This window comes from Tauraco erythrolophus, chromosome 4, assembly GCF_009769465.1.
Source record: "Tauraco erythrolophus isolate bTauEry1 chromosome 4, bTauEry1.pri, whole genome shotgun sequence".
NCBI classification, from domain to species: domain Eukaryota; kingdom Metazoa; phylum Chordata; class Aves; order Musophagiformes; family Musophagidae; genus Tauraco; species Tauraco erythrolophus.
In genome coordinates, this window is record NC_141468.1 from 187,676 (window position 1) to 211,194 (window position 23,519).

At 54.4% G+C, this 23,519-nt stretch overlaps 1 protein-coding gene across 2 annotated transcripts in view; it reads left to right on the plus strand.

Annotated features, from left to right (window-relative positions):
* The window catches only part of SHANK3 (SH3 and multiple ankyrin repeat domains 3), a 343,838-nt gene that overhangs the window by 35,857 nt on the left and 284,462 nt on the right, over positions 1-23,519 (plus strand). For both annotated transcript variants that reach the window (XM_086609695.1, XM_086609696.1), the window contains exons 2-3: positions 7,503-7,706; positions 11,745-11,816. In XM_086609695.1, the coding sequence (XP_086465821.1) occupies positions 7,503-7,706; positions 11,745-11,816 (276 nt within the window). The remainder of the gene's footprint in view (positions 1-7,502; positions 7,707-11,744; positions 11,817-23,519) is intronic.

Consider the following 23,519-nt stretch of genomic DNA (forward strand, 5'->3'; position numbering starts at 1 on the left):
GTGGTTGTGGTGTTGCAATGAGCCAAGCAGGAAACGTTTCCAGGTCTCTGAAGGCAATAGTCATCTCTTTAACCTGTCTTGGGCTCTTTGGTGGGCTCAGCTTGGTTTACAGGTGCAACACTTTTGCATTTCCCTCTGTGTTGTCTTTTCTGTGTGAGGAGTTAGAATCATAGAATCATAGAATCGTTAGGGCTGGAAGGGACCTTCAAAGGTCATCTAGTCCAACCCCCCTGCAAGGAACAGGGATATCTCCAACTAGATCAGGTTGCTCAGGGCCTCATCCAACCTGGCCTTGAACGTCTCCAGGGATGGAGCATCCACCACCTCTCTGGGCAACCTGTTCCAGTGTTCTACAACTCTCATGGTAAAAAATTTTTTCCTAATATCCAACCTGAATCTACCTCCCTCTATTTTAAAACCATTACCCCTTGTCCTATCACAACTGGCCCTCCTGAACAGCCTCTCCCCATCTTTCTTGTAGGCCCCCTTGAGGTACTGGAAGACCGCTATAAGGTCACCCCGGAGCCTCCTCTTCTCCAGGCTGAACAGCCCCAACTCTTTCAGCCTGTCCTCATAGGAAAGGTGCTCCAGCCCTCTTATCATCTTCGTGGCCCTCCTCTGGACCCTCTCCAACTGGTCCATGTCCTTCTTATGTTGGGGACTCCAGAACTGGACGCAATACTCCAAGTGAGGTCTCACGAGGGCAGAGTAGAGGGGGAGAATCACCTCCCTTGACCTGCTGGCCACACTCCTCTTGATGCAGCCCAGGACGCGGTTGGCCTTCTGGGCCGCAAGAGCACATTGCCGGCTCATATTGAGCTTCTCGTCCACCAGTACTCCCAAGTCCTTCTCCTCAGGCTGCTCTCGATCCATTCTCCGCCCAGTCTGTATTTATGCCTGGGATTGCCATGACCCAGATGTAGGACCTTGCACTTGGCCTGGTTAAACTTCATGAGGTTGGTACGGGCCCACCTCTCCAGCCTGTCGAGGTCCCTCTGGATGGCATCCCTCCCTTCCAGCGTGTCGACGGCACCACACAGCTTGGTGTCATCGGCGAACTTGCTGAGGGTGCACTCCATGCCACTGTCCACCTCACCGACAAAGATGTTGAAGAGGGCCGGGCCCAACACGGACCCCTGAGGGACGCCACTCGTGACCGCTCTCCACATGGACATCGAGCCGTTGACCACTACTCTCTGAGTACGTTGAGCAGTTGGATGAAACGGGCCGGTGGTTTTGCTCTCCAGCAGCCCCATCCATGCAGGTGGCTAATAATAAAGCTGTTGTAGCTCTGTGCAAGAAGGAGGTTTTGCCTGAACCAGTCACTTGGAGTTAATCAGGAGCTGAATCTCTTTAAACATTCATTTCAAGCTGCGTTTGTATCAGAGGCAGCTGCTCCTCTGCAAGTGCTGCTGGTGGGACTCTGGGATGGGGCTGGTTGGCACTGTCAGTGCTGGAGAGCTGTGGCAAGGGGGTTCTTGGACTCCTGTCTTTTCAATAGCAGTAACTGGGTGGCTTCCTGCCTCCGGGGTGAGTTCCAGGGGGTGATACAACAGGCAGCAATGTCCTTCCAGACGGCCTCCTAAGCAGCAGCCGTTTCACTGGAAAACCCACAGAGCCTTTGTTACCTACAGCACACAGCTGCAAGAAGGGCTCGTGCACCGGGCGCTTTCCTGCGGGGAGCTGAGAACCTCCCTCCAGCTCTTTATCTGGTTTCCTTTTGGTGGAGGCAGCTTCTCCCAGCATGGCATTTAGCGCAGCAGAGGGCCGGAGCTTTCCTCAGGAGGTGATCTCAGCCCAGAAATTCCTGTTGTTTTGCCAGCATACACAACTTGCTCTCTTATCTGGTCCCAGTTTGCCTTTCACCAGCATCCAGCGCTTGTGCTGGTTTCTCCTCTCCTCCATGGAAACGCAGAGCGGTGGTTGCTCTGCCCTGGTCCCCGCAGAGCCCAGCTCCTGCCCCGGCCCATGGCCACGAAGGGACACAAGCCGTGCTCGTGATGTTCAGCCTGTTGCAGGGTCCCTGGCCAGGAGGAGCTGCTGGCTCCTCCCGGGCTGGGGGGGCTGGGGGAGCTGCTGGGGAGGCTGCTCCGGGCGGTTCCTGGTCAGGGCTGTCCTGTGGCTCTCGTCCCTTCTGCTGGCACGCGAGGGAGGCCAGGAGGATCCGGTGGGATTTCACACACCGCAGGGGACCGGTGACATCTGCCCCAGGGGCAGGGACGTCTGCACAGGGAGAGCTTGCTGCCGAAGCTGCTGCGTAAGGGGACCGCCTATTAACAAATAGTTGGGAAGAAAAAAAGTGTAATTGGAGAAAACCAAGCATAATCTTTTAAGGAAAGGTGAAAAAGTCATCTGGGCTTGTTTGTTTTATGTACAGCGTGTGTTCCTGTAACTTCATCCCAGCCCTGGTGTTACATGGAGCTGCTGCTCGCTCCGTGCCAGTGCCTGGATGCTGCGGAGCACTGCCTGCTGCTCCGGGATGCTCTGCTCCAGCTCGGAGTTCAGACTCGCTGCTCTGTGCCTCTGGTCACCTTTGTCTTCCTTCCCTTTGCTTTTTTCCTGTTTCTGTTGTTTCCTGAAAAGACAGGGCCACCAGCCCCGCGTGGGATACAGAAGATCTGGATGTGCTGCCAATTCCTGAGTGTCGTAGCAGCCCTTTCTGCACTGCTTCACTGGGTCCCAGCACGGCCCCGCTGGCTGCGCTGCGGAATGCCGGTGTCAGGAAACCCGCCGGTTCACCTTCGCCTTTGTTTGCTGTCTTCCTTGTCCGTTTGGAGTCCACATGAGCGCTTTCTTGCTCTGGCACTTCAGTTTATGCCAGCAAGGGACCTTCCTGAGACACTGTGGAAATGTGTGTGCGTATGGGTGAGCCGGCCGCCCTGTTCTGGGGCGTGGGGTTCCTCCAGGCTCTCTCGCGGCATGAGGCACGGCTCTACGGAGAGTAAGTGGATTTTTCAGCTACATGAATGTTTGTCCCAGTTCCTGTCCGTGTTCCTGGGACAGAGGCCAGGCCTTTGAGCAGAGATTCTGAGAGCAGAATCTTGGAGCCCCTCCTGGGCGTGAGTCCCTCCTGCCTGTGCTCTGCTCCCAGCAGGGTTTGCATGGTGCGGTGCGGAGCACGGCCAGCGCCGGGCACGGGCCATCAGTGCCGCTCACAGTTGTGCTCCTGCATCTACTGGGGAGCTTTTATTCCTTGTCCGCGAGACCCTTTGTGTTGGCATACGCTGCGGCCGTGGCCAGCGAGGAGCCCATCCGCGGTCAGTCCTCATGGGAGGGCTGCAGGACACCCCCTCGGATGACTCTGCTGCCTCGGTCGCTCGCCGGCCTCACCCCCTTTCCGTCAGGCTCCCCTCTTCCTCCGTGTTTGTTAGTTCCTGGGACTTCAATGCCATCGTCATTTCGCACGTGGTGTGGCAGGATTGTGCTCTTTCTGTTCCCATTCAGAGGCGACTCCCATTTTCTAAAGGAAATCTTTCACTTTTGATAGATTCTTTGCTCTGTTGGTTTGGCTGCTTCGTCTTTCTGTAGGGGCCTCTTACAGGCTGTTTTTTCATTTTTGCCATACATTTGCTCAGAGCTTCTAATGTGATATTATGAGATATACTCCCTGCTGCCTGCAAGCACATTACCTTTTCAGCTGCTTCTTTTAATTTCCTTTCAGCTCTTTCTCATTTGTGTGCTCTTCGATGAAGAATTTTTGGCTTTTTTGCTCTTAAGGGATGGTTGAATGTAAGTTCTTTATTGTCATTATTGCAGGGTGGCTCTTGAATAGATCTTGTCTGTCATCCTGTGCGTTGCTGAGGATTGAATCTGAAGCTCTGAGCTCTTTCTTCCTCAGGAAGGAGGCATCTGTGCTGTCTAAAGTTGAGAAGCTGTTTCTGTCAGGAGTTGTTCCTAAGGCTTTGATTGTTGTGATCAGAGCTTATAATTGTATGAAAGAAATTATCGCTTGTAACTGCAAACCAGAGTGAGCAACTTGTTCCGAAAGCTGCTCCCACCCTGCCCTCCTCCGAGCCTGCCCGCTGGCTCTGGGACCTGCCCCGGGCACAGGGAGGGCTCTGCGGGTGCTGTGCCGCTGGCACGCGGGACTGGCACCGCGTGGTCTTCTGGGAACTGACACCAGGAGCAGCATCAAGCCTCTCGTTCCAGGAAAGTGTCAGGAGGAAGAGGGCAGAGACCTTTCCTTCCCCTGTGGGCTCCGGACCCTATGAGGCAGTTTGGTTCCTTTTGAAATTACCATTGATTGAGTGTGGGAACCCGCAGGGCTGCGGTTCCTCGCGCCCCAGCGAGGTGCTGTGAAGTGCTGTGGTGGTCCACACCGTCTGAGCTCAGCCACCTCTTCCTGAGGGATCCAGATCCAGCACCTGGCACGGTGTCTGTGGCTTGGGTGGCCAAGCCCTGCTGGGTCCAACATTGGCGTGGTGCCGGGTGGGAGCTGCTGGGGCTGTCCCAGCCATGCGGGAGGCTGGAGGGGAGCAACGCACCCTCCATGGGCTGGGAAGTGGAGGAGCCCTCCGTGAGCCGGGAAGTGAAGGAGCCCTCCATGGGCTGGGAAGCAGAGGAGCCCTCCATGGACTGGGAAGCAGAGGAGCCCTCCATGGGCTGGGAAGCAGAGGAGCCCTCCATGGGCTGGGAAGCAGAGGAGCCCTCCATGGACTGGGAAGCAGAGGAGCCCTCCATGGGCTGGGAAGCAGAGGAGCCCTCCATGGGCTGGGAAGCAGAGGAGCCCTCCATGGGCTGGGAAGCGGAGGAGCCGTCCATGAGCTGGGAAGCGGAGGAGCCGTCCATGGGCTGGGAAGCGGAGGAGCCCTCCCTGCTGTGGCTGCTGCAGCAAAGCGAGCCCGGTCCCCGTGCACAGAGCAGCTTTCTCCTGCTAATCCCTGCAGGCTTTGGAGTTCGGGCTTCACAGAGATGTCCCTTGCAGCCCCTCTGGAAGGGGGTTGTGGGATTCACCTCATGTTTTTGGGTTGCTCCCGGCGTGGCTGGGCTGCATCGTGGAGTGGAATAAGTGAGTTCGGTTGCGAGATCTCCAATATGAGAAAGTCATTAATACACGTGGTGGTGTTTGGAGAACGAGTCGTAAGAGACATTGAAGTGCTGGATTTGCCCACAAAGGGCTGTGCGGCGTTCCGACCTCACGGCTGACGCAGGCGTTTGCTTCTTTCTGAATTCCGACGCCAGTTACAGACCGAAGGAGACACACTGGGGGGTGGGAGTTTGTCCCTCTCTCACATAGGAAGTGGCAATACTCCCCGGAGTATGTCTCTGCAGTATGAAGTTTGGTATAAAATTCTGTGGGTTTTATGCTGAGACCTTCCTTCAACCAATGCTTGTGCTTGTGCACGTGTGCATTTCCTGTTAGCTGCATATTTTAATACTGAACGACATAATTTGACAGTGAGGAAGGATCCTAGAGGCTAAATAAGCATGCAGAGAGGTATAGACGACTTTTATTTTTTGTTTATGGGTCTCTGAAAGAATGATGCATATTCTGCTTCTCTTGGGGGACTGAAAGAGAACAGAGCCGGCGTTTCTCAAAGGTTCTGAGCTCCTGGTTTTCACGCCCACGGTAGGACGCGCCGCCGTCGATGGCCACTGACTCACTGCCGCGGTCGGCGATGAGATGGATAACGCTGACCTCTGTTTGCAGCACAAACGCGCTGCCAAGTGTCAGTTAACTGTGCCCGAGCAAAACGAGCCGTAACGTCAGCTCGGTGGCTTCTGTCTCGGGCGGTGGCTTTCCCGGGTGGTGGTGTGCCGGCGGGCGGGCTGGCACCGTGCTGGGCAGCACCAGTGCTCCGTGGGCTCCTGCCCGGCGGCCCAGCGGCATCATTTGCTTCTCTCTGGGCAAAACTGTTGAAATTTTTCAAAACGGTTCCTGTTTAATTCATGGAACCAAAAAGATGCTATTAAGGGGAAAAAGGACCGAAACAGGCGCTGGGGTAAAGTTCTGAAGATGGAAGTGGGGCTGAAGGGGTGAGTGAGGGTGTGAGTGTCCTTCTCCTGCTCTGGGGGAGACACAGTGTGGTAGTGGCGGGAGCTCCGGTTCTGCAGGTGTGTCACACTGGAGATGCTGCTGGGCACATGGAGAAGGTGGGGATCAGGTCAGTCTGTCTGTCAGGAAATCCAAATAGATGTCTGTGTTCGGGCCTCAACTCTTCCAACACCTTCATGGACAAAACGCGCTTGTGCTGCTGCGTGGATCCGTGCGGCATCTGTCCCTCGGACACGGCGTGCGCCTCCAGTCTCCTGTTGCAAATGGGATGGAGTGGTCCAGGGGTCCACAATGGTGGGCAGACACGTGGAATGCCTCTGCGTGATAAGTGGGGGCAGGACTCAGCCTGGGAGAGCGGTGGCTGGTGGGGGAGCACCGCAGAGGCAGGGAGGGTGGTTGTGCACTTTGCCTTCCAGCACAAAAATCAGGAGCATTAAACGGGGCTGACAGGCTGTGGCTTTGAAATGAAACGCTGGAACAAGACTAAATGCTGTCTTCTCCTCCTGCAGAAGGTGTGGAGGGGGATGAGAGGCAAACAAGGAGGGAAACAAAGTGACCGGAACGAGGAAAGGTTGAGGGCCAAAATGCAAACCCAGGGACCTGGGAGGGGGGACGGTGGCTGCCGATGGGGACAGGCTGTTGTGACACCAACCTCTGGTGCCACCAGCATGACACCCTCGTGCCTTCCTGCTCCTCACCCGCCGGAGCGGATGCTGCGAAGAGCCTGCTGCCCTGCCGCCAGGCACAGGGGACACGGGGAAGGGGCTGCCCATGTGCCGGGCTGGAGCTTAGTGGGCTCTGGCCAAGCGGGTTCCCACAGCCCGCGGGCTCTGCTGGCACCGCAGCCCAGCCTGCAGCCAGCCAGGAGTGCGGCAGTGGGGGCCGCAGCTGTTGGAAATACAGCCTGAGGGTGATGGACTGTAAATATTTGATGACTTGGGTCCTGAGGAGGGAGGGAAACTGCTTACAGCACCCAGGAAACCCGCGGCAGTCCCAGGGCGAGATGGGGGAGCATCGCTTTCTGCACGAGGAGGCAGAGGGCTCTTCTCTCCTCCCGTTGAGGAAGACCTTGGGGAATGGCTTCAGCTCCTGCCAGGGCTCGCGGGGCTGCCCTTCATCCCTCGCGTGTTCGCACACCTGGGGAAGCCCGTGGTGGAGAAGTCCATAGACTCCTTATGCTCCATTGGGGATTTTTAAGTGAAATTTTGCTGTTATACTGTTACTAGGCCATAAAATGTTCTTTGCTGCTTCTCATATTTTATAGGATGTTGTAACATACAGGATTTGAGTCTGCCTTGAACTTGCAAAATACGTTAGGGGGTATCTGCTAAGTCTCATCCTTCTCGTAACTTTTTTTCTCCTTCCTGTAATCCACTGACACGGAAAAGATTGTGGCTTTCCCATTTATCCCCCTTCTTGTTCTCGTGGTGACTGTTTCTGGGTGCAGCCCTGAGGTGCGGGACCTTGGTGGTGCTCGGCTCCAACTGCCCTCTGTGTCTCTCCACAGAAGTGTCTACGGCTGAATCCAGACGTTCCCGTGTGGGTTTCCAAGCAGCGCATCCTCTGCACCTTGAACCACAGCCTGAAGGATGTTCTGAACTACGGGCTCTTCCAGCCGGCCTTCAACGGCAGGGCTGGGAAGTTTCTGGATGAGGAGCGCCTGCTGAGGGAGTACCCCCTGAACCCAGACACTCCTGTCCCCTACTTGGAGGTAGCCATTGTCTTTTTTTTTTAAAAATGTCTGTGTATCTGTATTTACATCTATGCATACATGTGTATTTGTGTACATGAGTGTGTAGGGCTTGTGTGATCCCTTCCACTGCAGTCTCTGCAGGCACCACAAGTATTAACGCCCTCCGTCCCCCTCCCCGTTTTTTTCCGTTTCCCTCCCAGGAGTGCAAGCACAGAAATGTGTGTGGGTGTGTGTTTGCTCACGGAGAATCCGTTGAGGGAACGCTGAGACAAATACCTCTGAGTTTTAGTTGCTCGTGACTCTGTCTGCTCAAGAGCTCCATCACATCTGTCTCCGCCCTGGGAAACAGCTTCCCTCTGTTCTGACCCTGTTGATCAAAATTGCGTTTTGACTAGTGGTGCAAAACTGTCGTGGGAAATTGCAATAAGAGAAGGAAAGTCAGTCTTGTAGGTACGGAGGGAAAATCACAGGGAGATCTTTCAGTATGAGGCTGAAGGACTTGGGTTCAGTATTTTATTTGATTTACAGTTACTGTAGAGACTGGAATACGTCTGTGTGCTTTGACAGCAAGTGCCTGTCCCTGTGGGGGCCTCATTTGTGTGATGAGCATGGAGGATAATCAATACTATTTTCTGTTCCAGAAAATTAACTAGAGCAGAAATTAACCAAATTAACTCTGTACTTACATTCACTATAGGTTTTGCCTTGAGCTGGGATTCAGGTGATCACATGTAGGTGTGTACTCTGAGGGTGACCTGCAGAGATTTTTGGGCTCCATTGACTGTCACTGTGGACATCCCCACGGACTGTCGTGGGACTCCAGTTACCTGCACGTGGACTTCTAAATATAGGGATCTTGTGCTATGTTTTACCCACAAAGTCTATTTAGAACGCATTACACGCCTAAGCCGCACGAGCTCTTATAAATGCAAGTGCCAATGCTGTTATTATAACTAATCCTGACTAATTTGGAAAGACAGTGCAGCACAATTTCTTAGCAAACTAACATTTAATGTAGACAAAAACATTTGGAACAACATTAAGAATGCTTGCAAATAAACCTATGAGGCAGTAAATTCCTTAATTTTCCTTATACAGGCTTTAATACTTTGTTTTTGTATAATTTAGCGTAATATCCACGCTTAAGGTCTTAGCACTCACATCTAAATGCAGACTTGACATGGATATTTGTTGTGTGTCATCTCGATTCTTCATAACCTTGTAAGAATGGCAGCTGAGCACTGCAGGATGCACCAAAAATCCAGAGTCTGTTTACAAAGACATAAATCCTAAGCTGATGCCACTGAGGTTTCTTGGACCCAGAAGATAAATTAGCCCTCAGGCTGCATATGAAGGTAATCAGGTAAATGAGGGGTTTGTGCATATTGATAGAAAAATTACATTCCAAAGCAGGTACCTGCAGTAGTTCCCTGGAGAGGTGGGCTGCTGGATCTGTTCTATGCGATGGGGAGCTGTGGGTACTCCAGATTCCTTTATTGGGATAAAAGAGCAGCTGCAACGCAGGGTGTTGTGGTCAAGCAACGTGCACTGGGGTCTGCCTGCCCATCTGCTCAGATCCAGTTACCCTCCAGCACATTTGGTGATATTGACTGTGTCACGTATTATCTTACTGGTTTTTATCTACTGTCAGAAGCTTATGTGTCCTTCTTAATGAGGTAGTTATTTCGTTTGCATGCAGAACGCACCGTTGTGTTCTCACTGCTATTAAACATCACACATTTAGTTCATGCACCTGGCAAATTTGAATGAGATTTGGAAATTCATATGGCTGTACGTTCTCCCTGTGCAAGTCCGGTCTGTGGGTGAGCTGTTGGAGCAAAACCGCTGGGTTGTAACTAGCTTAGGGCCACTTCACTCATAGAATCATAGAATCACAGAATGGTTTGGGTTGGAAGGGACCTTGAAGACCATCTAGTTCCAACCCCCCTGCCATGGGCAGGGACACCGTCCGCTACACCAGGTTGCCCAAAGCCCCATCCAACCTGGCCTTGAACACTGCCAGGGATGGGGCAGCCACAGCTTCTCTGGGCAACCTGTGCCAGTGCCTCACCACCCTCAGAGGAAAGAATTTCTTCCTTAGATCTCATGGAAATCTCCCCTCTTTCAGTGTAAAGCCATTGCCCCATGTCCTGTCACTACACGCCCTTGTCCAAAGCCCTTTTCCAACTCTGTTGTAGCCCCTTAAGTGACCCCAGTCACTTCTTCAGCAGCGTTACTGCGCAGTTGGGAGCAGCTGACTACGTGTTGTGCAACGCAGCTCTTCTCAGATGAGGCTTTCCCCTTGAGCCTGGCTGGCACCGTGCGTTGCTCTGACATCAACGCCCATGTAGCCAGCCTTCCCTCTCTCAGTCCTGCCATGCTGACACGCTGCCCGGCCCCCGCCTGCCTGGCCTGGGGCGTCTGGGAGCCCTGCGGGACCTTCCCCAGGGCGGAATGCTGGAGAGCAGCCGTGGGCGAGCCCGCCTGGGCCGGCGTGTGCGGACGGGCAGCCGAAAGCGAGCGGTGGCAGAGCCGCGCTGCCCCAGCTCAGCCGGAGCGCTGCCCAGGCTGGGGGCGCATCTCCTTTGCAGACCCTCTGGCGTGGTGCCCCGTGGGGGTGAAGAGGTGCTGCTGAAGGGTGCTGCCATGACTGCACAGAGGATCCCTGGCACCAGCAGCATCTGCAAAGGACCAACGTCTGTAAATCAGTGGGCGAGACAGTTTTTGCCTTGGAATGATTAAAAAAAAAAAAATTGTGTGAGAAAACATCTGCCCAGTAGTACAAGTTTGTGATAGACTGAAAATGTGCTAATATTTTGCCAGTATTGAAAAGTAAGTGGGATGAGCTTAGTAACTGCAGTCCAAAGATAACTTGGTGTCAGTTCCAGCTGGAATAATGAAATGTTGATGGAGGATTAAGCTCGTAGCAATTCAAAATCTCGGAATACAATTCATCTGTTGAAAAAAGATCCAGTCAAACAAATCCAATTTCGTTCTTTAAGGAAATTGTAATTCTGCTTGATAAAGATAACTGCACAAAGGTAGCAGCCACTTGGGGGTACTTGATTTTGTTCTACACGATATTCAAGTTCAGGATTAGCACTATAAAACGTCAGCAGGACAAGTGCCGCTGGCAAATTAACCAAAAAGCAGTTGTCACCGCGGTCATCACGGCATAGATGTGTTTCTAGGGGGGTTTCCCAGGGACCAATGTCAAGCTGGAGGTGGTTATTTGCACTCAGGGATCTGGGTGTAAAAGTAAAATCACTGCCGATAAAGCCTGATCACACCAAGTTTGGCAGAGAATGTATCGATGTCTCTGTCGTTTGATAAGTGGGGGTCCCATCAAAGTATGCACTAAGTCACCGAATGACGAGGAACGAGGATTGCTTGCAAAGGAAGGACTCTCGTGGTGAAAAACAAAGTTTCTAAAGAAATTTTTTGAGCCTTTTGGTCAAGAAACCTAACGGTAATTGCCAGTGTGATGCTGTGGCACGATGTGACCCTGTAATTCTTCAGTGTGTACCCTGACGAGCAGTGAGTTGGTTTTAGGAGTGGTGGGGGTGGAAGTGGTTGGTAGTGGAGCAGTGTGTGGGTGACAGTCAGCGTACTTGAAGGGATGCTGGAAAGAGGCATGGCACAGAAAAGAGCAGCAGAAGTGATCTGAGAACAGAAGATCCTTCAAGGAGAGATTTAGAGCTCAGCCTGCTTACAGGGAAGTCGACTCAAGACCACTCGTATAAGAACCATCCTGGGGAAACCCATTCTGTTGTTAGAGATCTCTAATTAATTGGGAAGAAGCAGAACGAAGCCTACACCGTCTGGAAGCTGAAACCAGACAGATTAATATGAAAAGCTGATCAGAATTTCTTTAGTGAGGAAAGCAATCAACTCTTGGAGCAAATTATGACGGAGAACGGTGTATTCTGTACCTGTTGTTTTCAGATGGAGACTGAATGTGTTCATGCAAGATGACTTTCACTGGAGCTGCTCAAGAGCGGTTTGATGCTGAGTGGGTTTTGTTCATCTCATGTCTGACATTCTTCCCTCTTGCAGTTCCGGTACAAAAGGCGTGTGTACACCCAGACTTTGCTGGATGACAAGCAGTTTGCCAAGCTCCATACAAAGGTAAGGCTGGAGTCTAGCTGGAAGCTCAAAGCCCTGGTAGCATGTTCAGCACTCATGGTGACGATCACAGAGAGGATACCATGTTTTGGGATATTTCGGTCTTGCCCTACTGCCAGGCTGCAAAGCACTCCCCAGGAGTGGGTGGTGCTTGCTGAAGCCTGGGGTGGTTTAGGTGAGGGTACAAGCTGGAGGACCCCATCGAGCCATGGCATGGTGCCCACACAGGGACAGGCTCGCACTGCTTACGGGTGCTTACAGGCGGGTGTGCGGGAGAGCATGGGGGCAGCTCTCCGTGGGGTGCTCAGGCAGAGGAGCACATGATGGGCTGGCTGAAGAGAAGCTTTATGCTCTGGCATGGAGGAGTCACTAAACGCCTGGCGAGCACAATGGTGCTCATTGAGGAGCATGCCTTCCCTTCCCCCAGCGAGAGGCTGCAGCACGCCTCCGCCTTGCACACGGGCTTGTGGCCGTATCTCCAGCTTTAACCCATGTGTCTGGGTCAGGATTTCACTGGTAGGATCCACATGCGGAGTGGAAAGCACTCTTGGTCTACTGCAGCCCCCACGTGTCATGGGCAGTGATCAAGGCACGTGCCAAGATTAATGGTGCAGGCACTGAACCGTTGTCTGGGTGGCTGGAGAACAGGAGTGTGGCAGGAATGGTGCTTTTGCATGCATGAGTGTTTCCTGGGAGGAGAGGCACCCCACCAAAACCACCGGGCTCTGCAGCCAGGGACACCCCAGCTGGCACGGCCGGAGGGTCAGGGATGTGAATGGTGACCAGGCCTTGGGCATGTGTTGGCTGGATGCCCTCTGGCATTGCTCTTCCCCTGGATAGCTGTGGTGGTCCTGTTTTGTCACTTCTTGCCTAAGAAATTAAGACAATGATTGCGGAGAGGTCTGAGACCACCAGAAGATTCCTGCTGCCACCAGTAATTGTGCCATAAGATGGCATGTGGCCCCGTGAGGACTTTGATGGTTCCTGGGAGGCCGGGGCCAGCAGTGTGTGGGAGCTGTGGGACAGGAGGAAGGAGGGGGGCTCCGGCAGCACGATGCCGTTGCACAGCGAAGTGGGTGGCTGAACGCGCTGGGCAGCATTCGAACTGCTGGGTGGCACGAGGACACTCTCAGCCCCCATCAAACTCATTTTCTGGGAGAATGCGTGGGGAAGGGCTGGGGCAGGGAGCGGTGGCGTGGAGAGGCTCATGGGAATGGCCCGTGTGTGGGGGGCACTGAACTGGGAAAGGCACGCAGGGAACTTTGGGGATTCTCGTTTAGGAAGGACGTGGGACTGGCCGAGACCTCGGGGCTCCCTGCCAGCTCCGTTGTCGCTGTGTGTCACGAGCTCCCTTGGAAAGCCCCTGTGCAAAGTGACCGCGTCCCGCCAGGGCTGGGCACCTCTTGGCTGTTTTCCTTTTGCCCCCTGGTGAGACGTGTGCCATTGTCTGCCTCGGCCCTTCTCAGCTGCTCGGCCGCTCTCACCTGACAGCGGTGGCTCCGAGACACGTGCAGGAGGTGTCCCGGGCCGGGTGATGGCGGAGGCGCACCCGGGTGCTGTGCCTCCTCCTCGGCCTCCTGTTGGCACGCGTCGCTGTTGGGCACAGGGCGCCCGTGCGTGGCTCCTGCCGTGGGTCTGTCGCGCGGCGCTTTGCTTCTGGTCACATCTGCTCTGCAAGAGACAGGCAGGCCAGGGCGGTACCTTTTCAGTTAGCGGGTACAACTGCAAGAGCTGAGCTAGTGGACCCACAGACGTAGAGCAGAAGGGAAGAAAACCTTCTCCCAAAGGGCTTGACCTACCCAAAGGTGGAAATCTTCTTCGGGGGAAGCAGCAGGTCCTCTGTCGTCTTGTTTGCAGAGCTGCAGAAACAAGAAACAAAATGCTGCTGGAGTTCGGGTTTGACTCACGAAGATTAAAGTCACGAGGCTTCTGTCTGGTGGCATAAGAATATCCAGGCAGCAAATCTGGAAAGCTCTCAGCATCTTCCTGGCGCCAGGAAGCGTGAATCACGGTCCTCCTGAGCCCTGCCAGCCAGAGACCGTGCATGCCGGAGGGAGGGCCGGAGGCGCCTGCCGCGGGGGGACCCGGTGGCAGCAGCTGAGGACTTCCCCCGTGAGCGTGTGGTAGCCGTAAATGCACTTTATGAAATATTCACTTAATCTCAGTGCTTTAATTTCTACTTAAAAAACAAATCTCCTTCATGTCGTTTCTTTATTTTTAAACCATCCCTTGCCGATAAGATATGGCATCTGAGCGAGATCCTGCATCTCCGTTCCCTTTTGCCTCCATCAAGAGGATGCTGGTGAGCATTTCCTTTGGCTGGTGTTTTCGTAGAGCCCGTGGGCACCGTGGGCACCGTGGTGCCTGTGGAGGGTGGAAGAGGAGCCCTCGTCCTGCCCCACGGCAGGGATGCAGCGTGATGGAGGCGGCGGAGGCAGCCGCAGGGGGTAGCACCCCTGCGAGTGGGAGACGTACTCATGCGGGCCGCTCGTCGGAGCGGTGCCGGCGCCGAGAGCTGGCAGCAGCGGGGCTCACCCGCCCGGCACAGATCGACGCGGCTTCGCTGGGAGCGGGTGAGAGCGGAGCGTGCGTGTGCAGCCTCCTGGCAGCCGGCTGAGGGTGAGAGGGGCCGGAGAGCGGAGGGACATGGGCTCCTCTCTGGGACGGCGGCTGGCGGAGCGCAGAGAGCACCGGGAAGCTGCTGGGGACCGCAGAGCCCGAGCGAAGCGCACGGTACTGCCTGCTTCTGCCCCGTCGGCTGTGCCGCCTCCTCTGTGGTGCGCCGGGCACTGCCGGGCAAGGGGCCCCGGGGGTCAGTCCTGATGTGCCACCCAACCCCCGGAGGGATGCTGCGGGGGCTGGCGACAGGGCAGCACCGGGTGGGGGTCGTTCCCCGCGTCGAACACGCAGCAAGGGGGTGTCTCTGGGCCGACTCGCGGCACGGCTGGCTGCTCCACCGCGGGCTTCTGCAGGCTGAGCGTCGGGTCGGCCGTGCGGGGGTTTCTGTTCCGTCTGCGCGTTCGGGGGTCGCTGGTTTCTCTGGGCAAGCGGATGCCCGGAGAGGATGCCTCCGCGGGGCAGTGCAGACTGTACGTGTCGCTCGAGGCGTGAGGCTTCATCATATTTGTAGCGATACGTGCTCGCTGGGGCAGTGAAATACCGTTTTGTTCTGAGATGTGGTAATTTAAAGGGCTGTGAAGGGTTGTCTTTAGGTCCGACAGGATGGTGGGATGGCTCCTGAGGCTGTGGCATGTGCAAAATCGTCAGGCCTGGGGCTAATGGTCCCATCTGAACAAGGGCAAAGTATGAAAATGTTCAGAGGTTAGAGTCTGACTTTTAGAGGCAGGATACGCTACTTCAATCTTTTAATTACCTTTAAACACGATTCTTAACTCCCATTACAAAAGAAAACTGGGAAATATAAAAATACAATATAAATATAGATAAAAATATCTCCTTTTTTGGAGTGCCAGTGGACTTGTTCTAAGTGGGGAAACTGATTTTTTGTATTGCCGGCAGTAACGAAGATCAGTCAATCAGCCCCAGTCCCTTCTGCCTCTTGGGATCTGCAGGCAGCGGCATTTCTCACAGATATTTTTCCCACTGAATTGCAGTAGACTGCTCAGAAATGGGAGTGCAGAAAAAAATGCATGTTAGAAAAGGGCAATCGCATTGTGCTTATAAACGAAAATCTGTGCAGAAAAATCTTGGCATTTACCAAAACATCCACAAAGGACGTTGTGCTACCGGAAGACTTGGGATATTACCACCTGGAAGGGCAAAGCAGCAACACACTTAAAACACACTGAAGGTGCTTACTAGGAGCGTGTTTGCCGTTACTGTCGTGGGTGACTGACACTAGTCAGGACCAGAGGTGGTGGCCGCAGAGGGCGATCCCGTCCCCTCGTGCTGCGCACCGTACGGTTATGGTTACGGAACGGCAGCCCGGGGGGGCTGGGGCGGGTGCAGGGGCTGTGGGCAGAGCGAGGGCAACGAAGCAACGAGAAAGTGTCACCTTGGTGGACAACACCCACGGCAGGTCTGCGGCGTGGCTGTCATCACCTTTCCTGCTGGGGTTAGTGCGCGAGAGGGGTGGCTGTGGTGGGGAGGGGACGGTGGCACTGCTCTGCGGAGCAGTGGGACGCAGGGGAGGTCTTCATTGGAGGCACACCTGGGTGAGGGGAGCGCACACCATGGCCGTGGTGGTGCCAGGAGGAGGGGACAGCAGAGAGGAGCCAGCGCAGGCTGTGAAGGACCTCGGTCAGATACGGGCCGCTGGTGCTGGGTGCCGGAGCTGCCGCGAGTGCTGGTGCAGCGTGTGCCGACGGAGGCAGCGGCGGGGGGGCTGCACCCACCTTCGGGATGGAGGGCTTGTGCATGCCTGGGATGGAGGAGGATGTTGCCAAAGGCGATGAAGGCTGGGGCAAGGATTCCAGACCTGAGGGTGGAGAACAGGATGGTGTCTTGCTGTTTGCTTGTTTGCGCTGCTGACAGTGCCATCTGCATCCGGGGCCACCCTTTACAGCAAAAACGACATTGAACCTCAGCAACCGCCTTATCAAAGCTGGGCACAAGCGAGGCCGGTCCTGCCTCTCTGCAGCAGGAGACCTCTTGCTTGTCTCTGACTTCTCCTTCTGCCCAGACGAGCCATCGGAGGCAGGGCAGGCCAGCAGGATCTAACGGCTGGGAGCGTGCGCAGGCTGCCCGGGGTGCTGCGTGCCAGCCTGCGAGCAGCCGTTGCCCGTTGTGGTGTGTCACGGAATTGATCGTTGGACGTTTCTGTGGGAATCAGTGCGGTGTCTATGTGCTGCTGCCGAACGGCCTGTGGGAGAGCTCGTCCAACGGCTGGCACGAGGGAGGATGCTGCTCCTCGCCAGCCTCTTCCAGGGCCTGTGACCCTGCGGCAGCCGCCACGCTCTGGAAAGCGGGTGATTTGTCTTAATTCAGCTGCTGTTTAGAGCAAGCTGAATCCCAAGAAAAGATTAGTCTTTCCTTGATACTGAAATTGCTGGAAACATCAGCATGCGCTTGGCGTGAAGGGGATGTGTTGTCTTTCCGCTCCCACAGCGTGCCCGAGCCGGGTGCCCGCGGTTGGCTTCCCCAGCACCCAGCCCGCAGTGAATGGCGAGCAACAGAGTAATTTTTCTGCAAGAAGAATATCTAATTTATTTTCTTTCATTTCTATTCAAGAGAGAGAAGCTTGTTCCCTCGCACCAGTTTCCTCTCAATGAGGTTTTCTTTTCCGGAGGGTGTTGATTTTTCTTGCAGTTCGGTGCTAGCAGCGGATAATGGGCTGCAGCGTGGCGGCTGCCAGCTGGGCGGCTGGAGCGGTGCCCCAGTCCCTGGTGCTCCGCTGGTGTGGACCTCCTTCTCGCTCTTGTGAGCAAGCAGAAGTGCCTCAGACTTGCTTGGGAGTCATCTGCTGAGGCGGGAGTTTTGGATAAAGACACATGAACCGAGCCAAAGCACCGGAGCCACGGTTCGGGCAGCAGCCCCGGTGGCTCCAGGCTGAAGGGTAAGGGCAGAGCCAGGCTTTGGTTCCTGTCTCCACGGGGATTCTCCTCTTCCTCCTCCTCCTTCTCGGGCAGCAGTGCAGCCTTACCCACAAGGAAGAAGATGCCAAAGACAGGGATTACTTCCCAAAGGTTTTCAGGGGGCAGGTGGGAAATACAGCCCCTGGGCCCTGCCTGCCCGCAGCCCCCAGACCCTGCCTGCCCACAGCCCCCAGACCCTGCCTGCCCGCAGCCCCCAGACCCTGCCTGCCCACAGCCCCCAGACCCTGCCTGCCCACAGCCCCCAGACTCTGCCTGCCCGCAGCCCCCAGACCCTACCTGCCCACAGCCCCCAGATCCTGCCTGCCCACAGCCCCCAGACCCTGCCTGCCCACAGCCCCCAGACTCTGCCTGCCCGCAGCCCCCAGACCCTACCTGCCCACAGCCCCCAGATCCTGCCTGCCCGCAGCTCCCAGACCCTGCCTGCCCGCAGCCCCCAGACCCTGCCTGCCCACAGCCCCCAGACCCTGCCTGCCCGCAGCCCCCAGACCCTGCCTGCCCACAGCCCCCAGACCCTGCCTGCCCGCAGCCCCCAGACCCTGCCTGCCCGCAGCCCCCGGGCCCCGGCCCCTGCCCAGGCTGTGCCACGTGCCGCTGCTCGCACGAAGGTGCCTGGAGAATGAGAGACTTAAAACACCCCGTGAAAAAGCGCGAGAGAGTCTTACTCTGGTCTTTAATTTTGTGAGCATGAGTTTTTGTAGAGTCTTGGGGCTTTCTCCTCCCAGAGACAGCTGCTTCGCTCTGGCTGTAGCCATTCAAACGTATCGATGTGCAAATCGCCATCGTGGTCGCGCTAAATACGGTGCTTTTCTCACGGGAAGATCCGTTCTGAGTGTTTGTTTAAGCAGTCAGAGAGCTTTATATAAATACATCCAGGTTTTAATTTTTTCATATAGGAAATGGGATGCGACGCCTTTACTGGCTTCTGATTATTTTTTTATTCTTTTGATTTGTATCAAACTGCATTTGGGTGAAAGCTGAAATTCAGTTTAAATTAAAGTAAAGCAACATTTTAAATTGTACCTTTAGCACTTAAATAAATGTCGCTTGAATGTACTGGACACAGCAGGCGAAAAGTAAATTTATCAGTACGTATCTTTTGTATTTAAAGCTGACTGATCTTTTAAACAAAGGAAGATTTGGTTTGTATGAGTGGCTCTCATCACAAATTCTCAAAGGTATTTAAGTGCCAGAAAATGACTAAGTATCCGGTGAGATTTCAAAATTGCCTGAGCGGTTTAGGCATCTGCATAGCTCCCCTGGCTTTCAGTGGGAGGCTGACATTTGCTCTCTCTTCATGTCTAGTCACCTTAATACATTTGAAAACCTGGCCCCAAATCCCTCAGCTTCTTAGAATAATGAGATCTCATTCCTTTCCCACCAGGGTTTTATTCATAGGTTGGGGCAGGAAAACAAGCTTCCTTACTTTCTCAGTTCTCAAATCTCCTTTCGGCTCTGAGTGAATCAGTGCAAATAATAAGGAAAATATTCTGTTTCTAGCTAAATTGAAGTGGAAAGCAATCGGAGAGGAAAGCTTTTCTATGCAGCATAAGCTGAAAAAACGACATGGAAGAACGTAAATGCCAGCATTTGCTTCATTGGGAAAAGTGGATGGAACGTGCCCAGCAAGGGACATGCTGCGACACGTTTGTCGGGTTTGAGTTGATTTCAAGAGCTGAGGATGTTTCGCTTCTGATTCCGAACGATTCAGGAAAAGCAGGCTGGAATTCCTGGCCGGTGGCAGAAGGGCCGTTTCACCACTACCTTTTACAAACGCGTGGAAATACGGACGCCCGCGTCAGCCGTCACGCAGCAAACTGGGGCTAAACGGGTGCGTTTTAGGGTGGGCCATGCCTGTGCTGTAAGTGAAACGTTAAAGCCGGGATCGAGCCGTTGTTGGCTCGGCCCTGCTCTGTGTGCCGCGGCGCCCGGGGCTGCTGCGGTGACCATGGTCGCACCGGGGTGGGGAGCAGCTCCTGGAGAGCCCCAGTGTCCCTCTGCGGGGAGGGGGCTGATGGGGACGGCCGTGTCGTGGGGGAGGGCGGCAGCACGGCTCTGGCTGCACCGCACAGCGCCGGTCTGATTTTGATTAAGTTCTTCGCCTGGACCTGTGCCATGCGTTGGTGTTCATTCGGAGGTCTGGTGGCACTGGCTTGCCAGGAGCGGGCTGCTGGAATGGCTCCTGTGGCTGCGGGCAGATGCCCACGGGCTGCCAAGGGGGCCTGGGCACCCTGCCTGTTGGCAGACGCCTGGGCAGAGCTGGGGCTCCTCCGCGGAGGCTCCCAGACCCCCTGCAGCGTCTCTCGGGGATGCCGAGGCGGCCCGGGAGGCACCGGGTGTGCGCGGGGAGCTTGGCGCAGCGTGCCAGGTCCCCGGTTACTGGGCTGCAAAGGCAGGATGTGCGAGAGGCCTCCGAGGAATAGAGTCCCTGGAGCCTGGTGCAATGGTTTCGAGCGTACAGTGACCAGGATGGCTCTGCTAGCAATTTCCTGTTTACCTAATCCAATTTCTGTCATTTCCCAAACCTGGCTGTAGATGTAGCACTGTAGAGCTCCCTGGGAAGTAGCAGACTGCCTCCCCGGAGTTTGGGTATGGAAACGACGGTCTCTCTCTCTGGTCATAGAAATACTGAACTTGAACGAAACAACATTTTTTTCTCTAACTTTATTCTGGAAAACAGTTTAATTGAGTTAATTATATACCTTTTTGCTGGTAAAGAATAAGAAACTGGAAACTGTCTGATAAGGGGCAGTGTTGGGCCCCTCTGCTCGCTCGCGCTGCTGCTCCCCGTGCCCGTGGCCGAGTTGCTGCGGTCCCTCCCGTTGCCGCTGCGGTGCCCAAACGTGCAGTTCCAAACGTGCCGCCCTTTGGCAGTGAGTCGCGCACGGTGAGTCGCCCTGGCTGCTCCGCCGTGGCTCCCGGCACACACACAGCTCAGTGGGCCGGGCTGTGAGCCTGATCAGAGAAACCACCAGGCTGCCATCTTCTTTTCATTTTTCCCTTTTTGTGGTCGCTTTCCTTGTAATGCCTTGTTTCAGGTTTGTTTGGAAGTGGAGCAAGGCTGTCACCTAAATCCTGGGCATGGGATTCGTCTAACGCTGTAACGTTACACCTCTGGTAAATAGTCTTTTTCATCATCTATATTCTCAGTCTTCTCAGGCGTTTCCGTTGTTCGCTGAGATCGAGGACCAAACCCAGAGGAACAGAACTGGGCCAGGGAGGCTCAGGAGTCACTGTGCTGGTGTCTTACCCTCTCCTCATAGTGTTAAGTTTGTGAATTGCAGCAGCTCCTTAACGTGGGCACCAAGCTGCACATCTGGAGCATGATGCAGAGCAGATATGCTGCTACAAGGTGATGGAAAGAGAGTATTTTTCGGTGTAAAAGTTAACTGGTTGAGTCTCTGGACTTTACAAATTATTTTTTAAGCATTACTGTGGATTTGGTCGGAGACCTTGAATAGATGAACCTTCTTTGTTCTTCATCTGGAAATGCAGGGTGGTAATTGATTTCCCTCCAAGGGAAATTCCATGCATAGACCCATTAATGCCTGCTTGGTGCAGAGGACCATGATGACAAACAAACATCTACAGCAGGAGAATGCAGATCCCAGAATCAAGGATGCCTCTCTCTGCATCCTTCCTCCTTTTGGTCATGCACTCTCTCTTCAGTTTCCTTTCTAAATATAAAAAGTACCATTGAAAGTTGACGTAGTGCATCAACTTCCTACTGTCAAAAAGATCATAGAATCATAGAACGGTCTGGGTTGGAAAGGCCTTGGAGATCATTCAGTTCCAACCCCCTGCCATGGGCAGGGACACCCTCCACTACACCAGGTTGCCCAAAGCCCCATCCAACCTGGCCTGGAACACTGCCAGGGATGGGGCAGCCACAGCTTCTCTGGGCAACCTGTGCCAGTGCCTCACCAGCCTTCCAGTGGTTACTTAACAAAGATGTTAAATAGGACTGGCCCCAGTACTGACCCCTGAGGAACACCACTCATCACTGATCTCCACTTAGACGTCGAGCTGTTGCCTGCAACTCTTGGAGTGCGACCATCCAGCCAGTTCCTTGTGCACCGAGTGGTCGGTCTGTCAAATCCATGTCTGTCCAGTTTAGAGACAAGGATGTCTTGCAGAACAGTGTCAAATGCTTTGGACAAGTCCAGGTAGATGACGTCAGTTGCTCCTCCCTTATCCATCAATGCTGTAACGTCATCATAGAAGGTCACCAAATTAGTCAGGCAGGATTTGCCCTTTGTGAAGCCATGATGGCTGTCACCAATCACCTCCTTATTTTCCATGTGCCTTAGCATAGTCGCCAGGAGGATCTGCTCCATGATCTTGCTGTGCATGGAGGTGAGACTGACTGGCCTGTAGTTCCCTGGGTCTTCTTTTTTCCCCTTTTTAAAGATGGGGGCTGTGTTTGCCCTTTTCCACTCAGTGGGAACTTCACCAGATTGCCATGACTTCTGAAATATGATGGACAGTGGCTTAGCAGCTTCATCTGCCTGTTCCCTCAGGACCCGCGGATGCACCTCATCAGGTCCCATGGACTTGTCCACCTTCAGGTTCTTTAGATGGTCTCAAACCTGATCTTCTCCTACAGTGGGCGGTTCTTCATTCTCCCAGTCCCTGCCTTTGCCTTCCGTGACTTGGGCTGTGCCGCTGGAGCTCTTGCCAGTGAAGACTGAGGCAAAGAAGTCATTGAGCACCTCAGCCTTCTCCATATCCCGGGAAGCCAGGTCCCCCGTTTCCTTCCGGAGAGGGCCCACACTTTCCCTAGTCCTCCTTTTATCACTGACACACCTATAGATGCTTTTCTTGTTGCCCTTGATGTCACTGGCCAGATTTAACTCTATCAGGGCTTCAGCTTTCCTGACCTGATCTCTGGTTGCTTGGACAATTTCTCTGTATTCCTCCTAGGCTACCTGTGCTTGCTTCCACCCTCTGTAGGCCTTTTTGTGTTTGAGTTGGTCCAGGAGCTCCTTGTTCATCCATGCAGGCCTCCTGGTGGTTTTGCCTGACATGCATTGCTCCTGAGCTTGGAGGAGGTGATCTTTTAATATTATCCAGCTTTCTTGGCCCCTCGTCCCTCCAGGATATTATCCCATCGTACTCTACCAAGCAGATACTGAGGAGGCCGAGGTCTGCTCTCCTGAAGTCCAGGGTAGTGAGCTTGCTGTTCTCCTTCCTTGCTGCCCTAAGGATCTTGAACTCCACCGTTTCATGGTCACTTCAGCCAAGGCTGCCCTTGAGCTTCATAGAATCATAGAATCATAGAATGGTTAGGGCTGGAAGGGACGCTTCATGTTCTCCACCACCTGCTCCTTGTTGGTGAGAACAAGGTCCAGCAAAGCACCTCTCCTCGTTGTTTCCTCCATCACTTGGAGAAGGAAGTTTAGGAGGAAGAAGAAGGAAAATGGAGGAGGAAATGGTTTTAAATTCCTGAGCACTTAGAATAGTAGAAACATAAACGAGGACACTGCTGCTGGATGCTGGATGGGTCTGGGTCAGATGCATTTCTGGGGTTGTAAATGAGAGTCGTGGGCAGAACCTCAGGAGCAGAACTTCAGGTTAGTGCCTGGGATGTGTCTGACAGTGGCATAGAAGTGAAACTGCCGTGAGCTGCTGTCGCACGCACGGAGGTACGGCGTTTGCCCGTGCAGGGAGCAAGCACAAGTGCCTCCCTGCCCCTGGAGAGCCCAGGGAGGCTGCGGGGGCCTGCGAGGGCAGAGGGCACACAGAGATGTGCCACGTGGTGCACGGTCCCTTCCTCAGCTCGTGCCTGCACGTGTGCCCTGACCACTGGTGCAGTGCTCAGTGGGACTGGCAGTGCCATTCCTGGCCACGGGTTCAGCGGGGCCACGCGTGGAGCATCATCTGTTGGGTGAGGTTGGCATCATCTGCTGAAGGGCTGCTGGGAGGAGACGAGGGCTGTGGACAAATGGGAGTGGAAGGAACAGGGTTAAATCTGTGCAATCGGGCGATGGTTGGGAAGAGGCATTTTGGGATGGCATCCTGGAGGCGGCTGCTGGAGTTGTCAAGTCCCGTCTGTGCTGTTGCTGGCAGGCAGCTGTGATTTCCATCCGCGTTTCTGTGCTGAGCAGTAGCTGAAGGGGTACCGAGCAGGAGGCGGATGTCGCTTTCCGTTGTC